Genomic DNA, 14,788 nt, shown 5'->3' with positions numbered 1-14,788 from the left:
AGCATTAATAACTTTGCTAACCACAATACACAAGGTCTTAAATAAGACTACCCCAAACATAGAACACGATTGCTGGTTGTGCCTAAACCCAAAACCCCCTTACTATGTTGGGGTAGGAATTCCCCTAAATTTAACTGAGCTCAGCAGGCTAGAACTTCAAGTCGATTCACTAGCAGAAGTAGTCTTCCAAAATAGAAGAGGTTTAGGTTTATTATTTTTAGAACAAGATACATCATGTATGGCTCTAGGTGAAACCTGTTGCTTCTATGCCAATAACTCTGGAATAATTAGAAAAAGTACAGAGAAATTTAGATGCCAGGGAAAAACAAAGACTAGAATCAGATAACTGGTTTCATAGGATGTTCTAACAACCCTCCTATCTGCTATAGCTGGACCTTTAATCCTCCTCCTCCTCTTATTAACTTTTGCCCTACGTTTCCTCAATTTCTTGTTTAGATATATAAGGAAAAGAATTAATTCCACATAAAGAATCAAGGATTTGATTTTCCTCTAGGCCAGTGGAGAATGTGCTGGCTGGAAAATTACTGTTTGGCTATTGCCCATGGGAACATAACGCTCTAACAATAAGCTTTCTGCTTCTGTACCCCCTGCTTGCACAACTGACCTGTGGGTTGACAGTTAGTAAAAAGAAGAAAAATAGACTTGTGTGTTCAAACAGGATGAAGAATGGGGTTTAGGGCTTAAAAACCCTGTACCTCTACATTTCGGGGCTTTGATATCTGCGTACTCCTGGCAGACCCAGCTGGGTGAATAAAGAGTGTGTTTCCTATAACTCACTGATTTCTGGTGGTCCGTGTGTCTATTGGGGCCTGGCGGCTACAATAATACTATTTCAAATTTCTGGTCTCCAGAACTGTCAGAGAATAAGCCACCAAGTTTACAGTAATAGGGATCTAATACAGGGTGTGACTGCTAATGGATATGGAGTTTCATTTTTGAGTGAAAATGTTGTAAAATTGGATGAGGGCAATGGTTGTGTAACTCAGTGAAGATACTAAAAACTACTCACTGTACACTTTAAATGAGTCAATTTTATAGTATGTGAATTATATTTGAAATAAGCAGTTAAATAAACCTTTGTGACCTTAGATTAAACAAAAATTTCTTAGGTCGGACACAAAAAGTATGATTTGGAAAAATGATTTCAAAATTAAAAACTTTTGCTCATGAAAGATACTAATAAGAAAATAAAAGAGCAAACCACAGATTGTGAAAAATTGGTAATACACATATTTAATTAAAGAATACATCAGAATATATAAAGAGCTCTCAAACTTCAAAAATAAGAAAACAAACAAAAATGAGGAAGAGAATTGAACAGACACTATCTTAAAGAAGATATATTGATGGCAAATAAGCACAATAAACATGCTTAATATTACTAGAGAAATGCAAAATAAAACCGCAATGAATACTACTGCACGCCAATTAGAATTGGAGGATAAAACCAACACCTGACAATATCAAATGCTAGCAAGGATAGAGAACAAAAAAATTGGAACAAATGAGAAATGGCAATAGAGAAGCAAAATGCTGGTAGAAGTGCAAAACGGTGCAGCCACATTGGAAAAGAATGTGTCAGGTCCTTTGAAATTAAACATAATCTTACCATGCCGCCCAGCGATCCAACTCTAGGTATTTCTCCAAGTGAAATGGGAACCTCTGTTCATACAGGAACCTGTGTACAAATGTTTGTAATAGTATTACCTAGAATAACCCCAAACTGGACACTAACCTGAATGTCCTTCAACTGGAATATGGATAAATAAATTTTGGTTCGCCCATACAGTGGGATCTCACTTGGCAATAAAAAGGAGCAAACTATTGATACACCCCACACGTATCTTTAATGCATTGTGTTAAGAAAGAAGCCATATGATATCATTCTCTTTTTATAACATTCTGGAGAAGGCAAAACTATAGAGGGGGGTGGGGAACCAAGTTAGAGTTTGCTACTAACAAGTTAGAGTTGGACTGAGGGTAGGAAAAGGGGATGACTACCAAGGGACATGGGGAAACTTTAGGGGGTAATAGAATGCTTCTATATGTTGAAAATGGTGGTGGTTACAAATTGCTATAGGTTTGTCAAACTCCCAGGACCTCCCACTGAAGAATGATCTTTTCTCTATGTAAATCAAACCTTACTTTTTTAATAGAAATAGGAAGAAACAGAAAACAATAACATGGTATTAAATAATTTTGTACAAAAAGCCTAATGTATACACATTTTTAGAGATTTTGATAAATTCTTCCAAATTTCGCTTAAAAAGCATTGAATCCAGTTTACACCTCCTCTGTCAGAAGAATTGAGAATGTTCTTTTATACTTTCATCAACATTGCTATCACAGTGATGGCACTTTTCACAATGCTTCACTCAGTGCTAACCACACAGCGGCAGCTTAACAGCAGGTTTGATTTCAGGCTCACAAAGTCTCTGCCCCACTCACCCCAGGGATAAATGAGATCATGTCCCTCGAAGTCATTTAGTGGGCTAATGAAGGAAAAGAAGGAAGAAAGATGCCATGTGTGTTGGGAGGTGAGATAGCCTCTGAACTCAGGGATCTGAAAACCAGGAGAGAAGAATGAAAAAGGAAGAGTGGATAAGGAAAGCATAATAGGTCTTCTGGGAGCTGAGAGGTCTGAGGTGACAACTGTATCTCATTCCTGTAACCCCAACACTTACCACCATGCATACCATGTAAGATTGTAAGAACAAACATGTAAAGGAATGAACAAATGAGTAAGTTAAAAGACTGAAAGTTTGGGGTCAGCAAAGATGAAGCTTCTTTAGTTTGGGAATGGAGTTCAAACTCAGTTTAAGACTGTGGCCATGCAAATTTGAGGACTTTTTACTCTGAGTCTCATCAAAGGAGAAGAAAGTTGGCATAGGTGAATGGGGGAGCACAAATCCTCATGGGGCTCCACTTATATCCCCACATCCCAAAGGAGCAGATGACACAGCTCTTGGCTGTCAGACGTATATCCTTCTGATTCTCAGCCCTGGGGACTAAGTGAAGGGTGGGGTCTTGGGCCAAATGCTGGGTCATTTCAGCTGGAGCCCTGGTGGCTGTATAGGAGAGATAGGGTTGAGTGAGAGGAAGTTGAGTGGGCATGCCTGTGTGCTGGCTGGGGGCCCGAGCTGGGGGAAGAAGGGGCTGGGGGCGTGGTTTCTAGTGAAGAGTTGGGGGGAGGGAAAGGTCTGATGTTGCTTTAGGAGGCTTGTGAGAGGGAGCAGGAATTTCGAGAGAACTGGTGGGCGAGTAGGCAAGACAGCAGGGCAAGTAAATAGAGGGATAGAGAGAAGGAGACATGTTAGTAGAGAAAAAAGAGAGGCAGCTTGTGTGTGTGGTTGTGTGTATGAGAGTATGTGTATATGCATGTGAGTGTGTGTGCATGTGTGAGTGCACAGGAATCCCCTACCTCCAAACCCTAATTTTAAGCTCTGAGTTTACAATTTGCCTTTTTTCCCCCCTGTCACTCTAACTGTGACAAAAATAAGATTGCATTTGAGTGTGCAGTGTTTACTTGCGAATATGAGCATGAGAAATACTTCTGACCAGCCAGGAGTGAGAGAGAGAAAGGGAGAGAGAGAGAGAGACAGACAGACAGACAGACAGACAAAAGAGAGAAGGAGAGGGGCAAGGCACCAGAGTGAATGCATTTAGTGAAGGATAAATGAATAAATGAATGAATGTGAGTTTACAAGAACCTCCTTGTGAATGTGTTTGTAAAAAATGTAGTATTCAAGATGCCTTTCCCTAGCCACATAGCTACTACCCCTGGATCTCTGAGTCCAGAAGAATCCAGGGGAGTCTATACCTGAGGTTCTAGAAACTTCCTACCAGCATCTACGTGGATCTCCTCTCTCGGAATAGAAAGCACAACTATTTGTACCAGTTTACAGGAGGGAATCCAGAAAGCCTCTGGCTCACAGAGTCTTCTGACCTTGTGAGCCCTCCCAAGGCTGGGGGCCCAGACTGGGTGGAGCAGCTGCACCTGCCTGGTTTCGAGGAAGAGGGCGGAAACAGCAGCCGGCACCGCCCTCTCATAGGCTCTGTGGGCTCCTGCGGTCTGCTGGTCACACGACTTCTTCACTTCCCTAAATGGGCAACTTCACTTTTAGAAGCCCAGGTTCTTCTCTGGCGGACCCAAGTGGCCCATCCTGCATTGGCCTGGAGCCTTAATCTTGGATCTCGGGGGTATCTTGGCCCCCTGCTGGCCTCTGACTGACTGCAACTGGATGGAGCCATGGGTCCCCCATTCCTTTCACTGTTGCTGCTGCTGCTGCCTTGGCTCCAGGGTTGCCTCTCAGGTGAGAAGGCGGGTGGGTCTGGTTAGGTGGGAGGGAATGGCCTTTCCCTGGACTCTCCCTCCCCATATTTTCTTGCCCAATGATCTTATTTCATATTTTGCAGAGTGGATGGAGGGGGAGGAGGAGGTTGGGCTAACCTAAGTAGCTCCTTACCAGAGACCAGCAAGAAGTTTCCATCTGAATTCCTGGCCCTAGGCAAAGCTAAGCCAGATATCACAAACTAAAATTAAGCTCTGGACCCTCTCTGAGGATCCCTTTATCTACCATTCCTCAGGACCTCTGACCAGGGACACTCAAGTTCCTCACGCAAAAAGCCTTCTTCCCTTGGCCTCTGCCAGGAAAGCCTTGTTTAGTTGTTATGGGAATCATTGCATCATGTGCGTGTGCTTTGAACTTGCCTTTTCTCAGAACGCTGATGCCACTACCCCCTTTCCTGAGGGGAAGCAATCCCTGAAGCCCTCTTCCACTCCACAGCAGCTGATGTTCATTGAGGGGGGCCTCACCCAATTCTGCTTCCCTTGCTACCATGGCAACCAAGTTACCACTTCCTGCTCAATTCTGGGCATGGTGGGGGTTGGCAAAACCCACTCCTCACTGTCTGTGAGAGAGGTGAAAGGTGGACAGAAATGTACACAGTACCCTGGAGACCATTTCCAAGGTCAGCCCACCCATGGCCCTTCCCTAGAGAGGCCTTTCCTGTGCTGAGCCATCTTAGGGTCTCCCTAACTTCCCACCCACCAAATAATTGAGTTGGATCATTCTGTTTAGTTAGCCTGGGAAAAAGTGATGCCTGGGGAGGGTGTTACCTTACTCCAAGCCTTAGCTATATAGCAGCTGGGTTGGAAACTGAGGCAGATGTCTTGAGTACTAGGCCCTTGGTTATCACAGCTGTGGTTTCCAGTGGAGAAGTCTGGAGCAGCCTGCATTTGGGAAAAGGTAGCATGCACTGAGCACAATGAATGTACAATGTGTTCAAGGCATTGTACTAGGGGCATAGTCCTCACAGCCAACCTGAGACACACAAAGAAACAGATGTTAAGTGATCTGCTCATGAAATTAGAACCAGAGTTTTAATCCATGTTTATTTAGACTCCAAAATGTGTGCTTTCTCTTCTGTCCTACTGGGGAGTAACTTGTGTGTATGTGTTTGTTTGCAGAAGGCTCTGGGGATATCAAGGAGCAAGCGCTGAGCTTACGGCAGGCACAGGGGTGGAGGGATCCCATCCCAGCTTTCTCCCTCTCCCTGTCCCCTGATTCCCCACCGCTGAGCTAGCTCTACTCTCTCTCCACCAGACTCCGGATTAAGAAGTGTACGGACCATGTCTTATTCCTAGACATAGAATGCAGCATATTGCAAATGAACAGTGAATAATCACAGAATTTTTTAGCTTGCACACTGTCGGGAGTTTATATGCACTTTGGGGCATATTTAACCTATGGGTTTTATGTAACTAAGAGATTTAAAAATTAAACACCACATAGAATGGATTGAGACAAGGTGCTATTTAAAAGATGTCTGTAGTGAACCTATTTGTGAAATACATAACTACTCTTAATTTTTTAAAAAATAAGATTGGGTTTTCTTCTCTACCTAAGTTGTTTATGCTCTGGAATTTTATTACTTAGTGACTTGGGTTTGTGCCTGTGCATTTGTCTCATTGAGAGCAAGTCCTGGGACTTTTCCACAAGAAGATAGGATTTAGTACTCTCCCATCTGACTAGAAAATACTGTGAAGAAAGAGGCTATGTCTGATGGGGCTTCCTGTCTGTCAGCCCTGAGGACTATGCCTGTGTCTCCGCCATCTGACTGGGAATACCATCAGAGTTGGGCTATGTTTCTCCCTCAGACTATGAGCCCCCTAACAGCAGGAGAAGAGTCACCTCCTCTCTCTTCATCACGAGTTTAAAGTTTCAAGATGCCTCCTTCTCCTCTCTTGCCAGACCTTGCTTAACAAGTTGTGTTTCCCCAGGTAACCCTGTCGAGAGTGTGTACTCCAAAGTGCAGCATTTCGAAGGGGAGACTCTGTCTGTGAAGTGCTCCTACAAGAACCGCAAAAACCATTTGGGGGGCAAGGTGTGGTGCAAAGTGAGGAAGAGGAAGTGTGAGCCCGGCTTTACCCGCGTCTGGGCACAGGGGCCGCGCTACTTGCTGCAGGATGATGTCCAGGCCAAGGTGGTCAAAATTACCATGGTGGCCCTCACGCGCCAGGACTCGGGCAAGTACTGGTGCATGCGCAACAGCTCCGGGATCCTCTACCCTCTGATGGGCTTCCAGCTGCAAGTGTCTCCAGGTGAGCAGGCCTGCTGGGACACTGGGAAGGTGGGGGTGCCCTCCGTGCCCTGCGCTCCACTGACATCAGATACAGTAAGAATAATAATCCATGAATGGGCATATTGTACAGTAGGGTTTTCATAGTTCTTTTATAGACATTACCACCATATTATAGGTGAAGAAAATGAGATCTATAAACACCTACGTGCCTCTGACCTCGTCCAAGGTCACAGAGCTAGCAAGCAGCTAGCTTTGTTTTATTCAATCATCTGTTCTACGTATATTCGTTGAGCCCCAATTATGTGCCAGCCACTATTCTAGTCTCTTAGGATAAAGTGGTGAGCAGAAACAGACACAGTTCAGCTCTGTGGAAGATGGCATGCAGTAGCACAACATCAGACGAACAATTGCAGATAGCAATAAATGCTCTTAAGAAAATAAAACGGTGTTATAAACTAGAAAGTAACTTGGTGGGAGAAGCTTGCAGAGTTGCCAGGGTTCAGAAGAGACCTTCTTGAGTAGATGACATCAAGCAGAGCCCTAAATGAGGAGAGCTAGTCAACTCTGTTGAAATGCGGGTGCTTCAAAGGGCATTCCAGGTAGAGAGAACTAAATGTGCAAAGGCCCTGAGGCGAGAAGGAGCTGGGCCCCTGTAAGGCAGGCCTGTGTGGCTAGTTCATGTTGAGTGTGGGGGCAAATGATAGGAGATAAGTTTGGAGAGTCAAAGAGCAGCTCTGAGGCCCATGATAATGAAGTCTGAGTTTTATTCTAATACAATCCAGAGCTACTGGAAAGCTTAGAGGGGTGTGTTGTAGCTTATCTTTAGGACAATAATGGCTTCTGTGTGGAGGATAGATTGTGGAAAGGTAAAAGGGATGGGCAGAGAAACCTGTTGTGGGCATCCTGACTGGAAATGACAGTGTCTTGGAATAGAATGTGGGCCCTGAAGGTGGAAGGAAGTATGTGAGGCTCAAATCTATGATGGTCAGACTTCCTGCCCACCCTGTATGTGTTCGAGGTAAGACAGGATTTGCTCATATGGGAAAAACGTAAAACATAAAAACGAGAAATCAAAGATGACTACAAGGTATTTGGTGGTACCATATATTGGGTAGGGTAGATCCAAAAGAGGACCTAATTTGGAGGGGAAAAAATTAAGAGCTCTATTTTGTCACGTTAAGTTGAAGATACCTCCTAGGACCTCAAGTGAAGAAATGAAGCAGGCAGTTGATATATCAGCCTGGAGCTTGAGTGAGAGGTCAAAGCTGCAGATATATGGAAAAGTATCTCTATAAAGATAGTTTAAAGTAAAGGGGATTAGAGAAATCTGTAGAGACAGAAAGTGGATTAGTGGATCCTTAGGGCTGGGAGGAAAAATGTGTAGTAGAGGATAATGGCTAAAGAGCGTGGCATTTCTTTTTAAGATGATGAAACTATTCTAAAATTAATCATGGTGATGGTTGCTCGACTCTGTGAATATATTAAAAAAACCATTGAATTTAACACTATAAATGCGTTTATTATGTGGGATATAAATTATATCTCAGTAAAGTTCTTTAAAAATCAAGGAGCTATAATTCTCTCGAGTATAGAAAAAGAGAGGAGGGCCAAGAACCTTGCCTCGAGGTCCTCCCATACTTATAGATAGGAAAGGGAAAAGAGCCAATGAAAGAGCGTGGAAAAAGTAGCCATGATTATGAAATTCATTATCCACTTTTTCCTGTTCCTCTAACCCAACTGCGTCCCCATTTTCTGAACTAGGCAACTGCTCTCTCTAAGATGTGGAGCCAAATCTCATTTCGCCACTCTCTAGGTCTGATTTAGACCCAGGAAGTAGTCGAAACCAGTTTATCGAAGTCTTAATTTGTAGGGATAGTGACATGAAATGGTTTTATTTTTCTCTTAGCATATCTGCCCATTGTACTGTGTCAAATCTTACATTCCATCTCTTAATGAGAATTTGGGGAAATTCTAACTTTTCAGACTTTTTCATTTATTAGGAAATAAAAAATCCTCAGCACAATGAAAAACTTGAATCTTTTAGCAATATATGTATGTTTTTTTCTACTCCCTTCTGAAGACCAGGTTTCATGGCCCAAGGTACCTCAAGTGAGGAAGGGGTTTAGCCTGCTGCATAACTCCTCCTCCTTCATCTCAGTAGGTGGGGCACGGGGCGTGTTCTTCTTGGTCATCTTTTCCTGGTCCTCCCCCTCCCAATTCCTTGGTGTACTGGGGCAGGAATGAGGAGAAGGAAATGACGTGTGATTTGATCGACCCTTGTAGGAGTTCTCTTTTTGTAGGATGTCACTTCTTTTCTGCCCAACCCTTGAGATCCTCTATGAGGTGTGTTCAAATGCTGGCTCTCCTAAGGCACCTACGTGCGAGTTCTTTGAAGTGTCCATTGGGGCCCTCCCCACTGCTGAGTAGAATGATGCGGGAGATCTGGCTCCAGGTCGGTCTCTTCCCCTACTGCTCTCACCAGTGCCACTTGTTTGGGTTCCCTTGCCCAGAAAAACAGGCACCTTACATACTGACCACCCCAACCTCAGGAACGCTTCCTTGCCATGGGATGCCTCGGCCCTCTTTTCCTCACCCTGCCACCTCTCTCCAACTTTCGTGTTCCCTGCAGAGAAAGGCCCAGCACTGCCCCCTAGATTGGATCTCAAACCCCAACTCCCTTCTCCCTCATCATCTGAATTCCAGCTTTCTTCTAGAAAATGGGATGGTTAAGGGATGGGTTGGTGGACCAGGGTGGCAAGACTGTTTGGGTGTCTCTTAGTCCCCAAGGAAGACGTCTGACCAAGTTGTTTGCAGTGTGCTTTAGAATCTGGGCCTTTGATGTTTCCTTGTCCTCATCTCTGGACCCCAGTCACCAATTATGGAGTAACTGGAAAAGTCCCTGTTCAATATCATGGTAGAGAAATCTCTGACCCACAAGAATGAGGAGGGTCTGGAAGTGGCAGGAGGGAGATGGGGAGAGGGGAGGGGAGTGTCCTCTCGGCCCAGGAGGTCTGGCAGGGGAGGCTAAAGGAAGTGTGAAAGTTTCTCCTTTTTTTACTGTGCCTATTTCTTCTCCCCGACATCACCCTCTGAACAAACACACACCTGGTTACTCAGCAAACATGATTTTGGGTCCAAAGTCAAGGAGGGGATATGAGGACGGGCCCCACCCAAGCATCCAAAGAGCTGTGTAGTTGCCAGGATCTGCTTCTAGCACCAAGGGCCCCAACTTGGTCTAACATTTCTCCCTCTCTGTCCCCTCAGCCCCCACAACCAAAAGAAACACTCCTCTTACACAGCTGGCCAACATCCTCAAGCATGGAATTGTCGTCACAACAGGCCAAGTCCCTACCTCAGGCCCTGATGCTCATTTAACCACCAGTGTGATGATGTTCACATCTGGAGTCCTCACCTTGGCGAGACCTTTGTCCTCCACTGCCTCAGAGACCATCAGACTGACCTCTATGACAGGCTATAGCTTCACCAGCCCCTCCACCCCAGGTCCTGGAAGGATCACGGGACTCCAGACTGTGACTACTTCTCCCAGCAATGACAGAGCCTCCTCCTCTGGTCCAGCATCCATCTCTACCAAAGCAGGGAACCTGCACACCAAATTGCCCACCAAGAGAATGTACCATACCAGCAGCTCTCTCCTCAACAAATTATCCCCCATCAGGTACCCGTGGGTCCTGGGGTTGAACGACATTTGACCAGGCATGGCAACAGTTCTTGGTTGCCTGAATGGACCTCAAGGTGCAAATGTCATAGCCGGCTTCCTCTTTCATACCCCAGAAACCCAGTCTGGACTGTTGCCGAATTGGGAGGTGGGAGACTGGAAGCTGGGATGGAGATATTACGTAAGGGATGGCCATGGAAAACAAGGCCAGGGGATGGGTCGGCATAAGGGTCTGTGGATGGAGAGAAGAGGGTAGGGACAGGACAAGGAGGTGGCTGGGAGAGTGGGAAATAGGAAACGGAGGATGCTTTAATTTGAGTTTCCCCAGAAGCAGACTCCAAGACTAGGATTTCTGTCATATTTGGAACACTAACTAGGAAAAGCGTGGAGAAGTGAGACAGGGAAGGCGAGGCAGCTGACAGAATACTTAAGTGCTACCACTGTGGGCAGCAAGAGCTCAGTCCCACTGGGGAAACTCTGGGGTCCAGTGTCAAGTAGCCACCTGAAGGGCCAGGGAGCCGGGGTATTTATATACCTATTCCTGTTGGTCACTGGTAGGGGGCTGCCTGCCATGTCTGGCATGAAACGCACCAGTGATAAGAGAAAGTGCTTAGGCCAAAAAATATTAAAATGGAGGTGCTGACAACAGGTATACATGGAAGTGATACAGACAAGGAATATAGGTGGGGCACCTATAGCATCTGTTATAGATGACGAAGGTGGGAAGACTCATCCTGTCACTGTAAGGAGAACAAGAACTTTGGCCTCTTTGGTCACAAATGGAGGTCTGTTAGAGTCCTTGTCATCAATGATGAGCAGATTTGGGGGAATAATGGAGGAGAGGTGCTAAAGAGATGCTCCCCTCTACCTGGAGCCTTCTTCTCCTGAACTCTGAGTACCTCACTTCCTTTTCCCACAGCTGGGTCTCCAAGTGAGAGAGTCTGTCACACCCCGCAGGGGCTGGCAGGGTTTCCCCTGGCCAAACTCCTCTCGTGTGGTGTGCAGAAAGATGTGGGTCAGTGTGGGGGAAACTGGTGCTCACATGTCCATTCTGTCCCATCTCCTCAGGCACCAGAATCCATATCCCATTGTGCTTGTGGGGGTGCTGACCTTCCTCTCGGTGCCTGTGATGTTTGTCGTGGTCTATGGGTTCTGGAAGAAGAGACACATGGGAAGTGAGTAGAGCCCATCCTCCTAGACTTCTGTGGGCAGAGAACATGGGGCTTGACACACTTTCCAAAGCTCCTGTGTGAACTTGGTCCCCAGGTGATGTGTTCTCCAATGTGTCGAGTCAGGACTGTGAGGCAACCAGGTGAGGGAAGAGGGTGGGCAGGCAGGAACAGCATAGCAAAACCCTCCAGGGCTGACATGGCAGGAAGTGGTGGGCAGAACCAGAAGAGAGGCTGGACTAGCCCAGGTGCATGGACGTTGGTGAGCACAATCCCCATCCTTCATCTTTCTTCCTGGTCCTCACAGGCTACAGCATATGCAGGAATCCCGCTAGACCCTGGAAAGACCCGCCAGGAAGACCGGAGCCTCCCTGGAAGCCTAGTTGGTCTAAGGCCACTCATGGTGTTGGGGAGCTTCTCCCAGAGGGGCCTGTGGAAGCCAGAGGAGTGAAGATGGGGACCTGTCTGGATTGGAGCCAGGTTGGGGGATGAAGACTTATGCAATACTGGACTCAGGCCTTCCCAGAACCAGATGCTGCACTTTACCTGCTCAGTCTCCCTGGGCTGCCAGGAACCTGGGGGAGGGGCCCAGAGTGGAAGGCACTAGGCAGCTAGTCCTAGGGGAAGCCACCAAGAGGGTTCTGCTCAGAGCCACAGGTCCCCCGGCCCCCACATGGATGGCAAAAAAGCCCTAATGGTGCTGTTTATACATAGAGAGCCTCAGCTCCTGTCGGCCTCAGAACCCCTTACTGTCAAGCTGAAGAAAGTGAGGGTGGGGTGGGGTGGTGGACAGCTGCCCTCTCCCCACCAGAGCCCTGTGTCCTCAGCTTCCCTCTGTTCCTCTCAAGCTTTCCCATGCACTTGGGGAAGAAAGAGTACCTGAGGCAGTGTATGTCCCAACAGCCCACCATGGAGGAGTGACTAAGAGCTGGGAGTCCACAGAGGCATCAGCAGCAGGGGACCCCAGAGCTTTCCAAGTCCCCTCTGTGCCCAACTCCCGCCCCCAGGCCATTCCTTTCAGACCTAGCCACTTAAGGGATCCTGGGAGATGAAAGAGCCCACACTCACTGCTGCCACCTTGTGGTCTGCCTTTCCTGGGAAAGCTCTGATGGGGCAGCAGAGATCAACTGCAGGACCAACCTGTCCGCAGCCTGGGGTGCACAGGCTAAACTCAGGGATCTCTCCCCCCAGTTTCCATACCTGGTCTCCAGGTCTGAGCTCCTGGAGGGTACTGAGGGCCCTACAGAGCCCACCGAAGGGGGACCGTGACTCAGAGAAAGGGGGGATCACTGCATCACCCCTAACCTCATCCCCAAGGACTCATTTTCCCCTGGGAAGAGAGGAACCTCCTGTGATACAGCAAGCACAACTCAGAGCTGACCACAGCCTGGAGGACTGCCTGGTAAGGGTGGGGCGGGGAGGGACGAGGGGAAGGATGGAGCCAAGCAGCCTGGGCCTAGTGGCCAGAGGAGTCTGGTTTATGATTCAGATTGGCCTCTCTTCAAAGGTGAAGGTTGGAGAATACAGGCTGGATTCCTCCCCTGGAAGGTGGGGGTCCGCCAGCCTGGAGTAACTGAATAAGCACCTGGGGATAGAATAAGTACTCTTGGTTCTGGGCCAGGGACCTACCACGTGGGAGAGCAAACATCATAGTCAGGAGAGTGACACAGCTGGAGCCTTGGTGGAGCCAGGATGGATATGGGGGTGGAGAGGAAGGGGCAGGGGATAATCCTAGGGGACTGCAGGAAGGAGGCACTTCTTCCCTATGTCCAAGAGAGGGCACTTGAGGAGAGACTCAGATTGAGGAACTGACTGGCCTGGTGACAGGAAACATATCTATAGGGTGGGTGTGGCCACCACTTGGTGTGTAACTAGGAATCTTAACTCACCTAGAGGAAAGTAGCTCTCCAAGAGCTCACCTCTGTCCATTACCCTATAACAGCACCCTGACTGCCCTGCCTCCTTGGGGAGCAGGATGTCTGGTGTGGGAACACTGCAGAAGGTTCAGGACTGGGGCTCAGGGGAGCCACCTGTCCTGTGTGACCCTGTGCAAGTCACTAACCTTATTGGGCCTCATTTTTTCTCTCTCGTGAAAGGGGACACTAATTCCTACCTCAAAACTGTTTTCAGAATAAAATGAAAGAACAAGAACCTTATACAATTGTGTAAGTGCCTCATGATGGTTGGTCCTTTTCAAGATCCAATATTGCTTGTCACATTTTACTTTTAAGACCTTTGGACCCTATTTCTCTGTTTTGTCCTCAATTATAAGGGGATAGGGAAGGCGGAGGGGAACATGGTCCCCAGGTGCTGGACCCAGGCAGAGGCCTTGGCTGCGCCCGGATTTTAGACAGGGTAGTTAGGGTGACCACTGTCCTTGTTTGCCCAGGATGAGGGGGTCCTGCGACCAGGCAGACTTGCATGTGCTGCCTATTTGTGGAGCCTGCTTCCACATGAATCCATGGTACGAAAGGACCCAGGGTGCTGAGGAGGAGGTGCACACCCTGTGCCCTAGCTCCCCAGCTCCTGTGGGCCCGGGTGGCCTCTTTGGACTTGCAGGTCTCTGGAACATATTCTCCAAACCCTGGTCTCTCATTTCTTCCCTCCTCTTCTCAACCTTGTCCCCAAAACTCCAAGGGGACCCAGATCTTGGCGGATCCAGGGCAGGGAGGTACCGGGCAGGTGAGGGTTTCAGGCAACCCGGAGTTCCCAGTTTAGTCACTTTTGGGGGCACATAATAAAAAAAGGCTCCCTATCTCCAGAAACGCTCCATGAAAGTGTACTTTGGCGAAGAAGGAGGCCTCCCTCACCTGCTCTGTGTGACTGAGACACAGTTAGCAGAGGGATAGTGGTTTCTGTGGAAGACGGAAGAGCCCAAGCCAGTTCTGATGGAGCTATGAGGGCCACCATAGGGAAGGAAGCTCCCCCACCCTGCCCCGCCTGACAAGGCCAAGGATTAGGGGAGACCCTTGAGTGCTGGGCACTGCCCACATACTGGCAGGGTTGTTTGTGAGCATAGGTTAGAATCAGGAGGTTAAGAAGGAGAGGAGGAGCTGGGGTAAGGGAGATAAAACTTTTCAGCCTGGCTTCAAGGACCTGAGAGGACAGCTAAAGGAGGTAACAGCCAACAACAGAAGAACTTGCACAATCTGTCACAATTTAATAGCCCTCAGTCAGGAAGGAAGTGAGGGTCAGAGAGGGAGGCGAAGGTTGGGTTACTCAGAGGCACTGGGTCCTAGACCTTGTCTAGTTGTACTGAGTCCTACTAGCACTCCCTCCAGACCCTGTGGAAGGGAGCAGGCAGGTGTCCAGAAACCTCCTTTACGGTCCCCACAGC

General features: G+C 47.6%; 1 protein-coding gene across 1 annotated transcript; it reads left to right on the top strand.

The window, feature by feature from the left end:
* The first annotated feature begins 3,496 nt into the window (after positions 1-3,496).
* TREML2 (triggering receptor expressed on myeloid cells like 2) lies at positions 3,497-14,564 on the top strand. Its single transcript, XM_016122950.2, has 5 exons — positions 3,497-4,334; positions 6,305-6,625; positions 9,871-10,282; positions 11,351-11,457; positions 11,759-14,564. Exons 1-5 carry the CDS (start codon positions 4,271-4,273, stop codon positions 11,941-11,943), a joined length of 1,089 nt encoding a protein of 362 aa, XP_015978436.1. The 5' UTR covers positions 3,497-4,270; the 3' UTR covers positions 11,944-14,564.
* Positions 14,565-14,788: the final 224 nt, after the last annotated feature.

This window comes from Rousettus aegyptiacus, unplaced genomic scaffold (assembly GCF_014176215.1).
Source record: "Rousettus aegyptiacus isolate mRouAeg1 unplaced genomic scaffold, mRouAeg1.p scaffold_m13_p_1, whole genome shotgun sequence".
Taxonomy (NCBI): domain Eukaryota; kingdom Metazoa; phylum Chordata; class Mammalia; order Chiroptera; family Pteropodidae; genus Rousettus; species Rousettus aegyptiacus.
Note: the sequence above shows the minus strand (reverse complement) of the source record. Positions and strands in the feature narration are given on the sequence as shown.

What these genes read in the sequence shown, in the direction of transcription:
- TREML2 (XM_016122950.2), top strand. Translation starts at nt 4,271, where the DNA reads ATGGGTCCCCCATTCCTTTCACTGTTGCTGCTGCTGCTGCCTTGGCTC. An exon ending in CCAGCTGCAAGTGTCTCCAG is followed by an intron (nt 6,626 to 9,870) that starts GTGAGCAGGCCT and finishes CTGTCCCCTCAG; the next exon opens with CCCCCACAACCAAAAGAAAC. An exon ending in AACAAATTATCCCCCATCAG is followed by an intron (nt 10,283 to 11,350) that starts GTACCCGTGGGT and finishes CCATCTCCTCAG; the next exon opens with GCACCAGAATCCATATCCCA.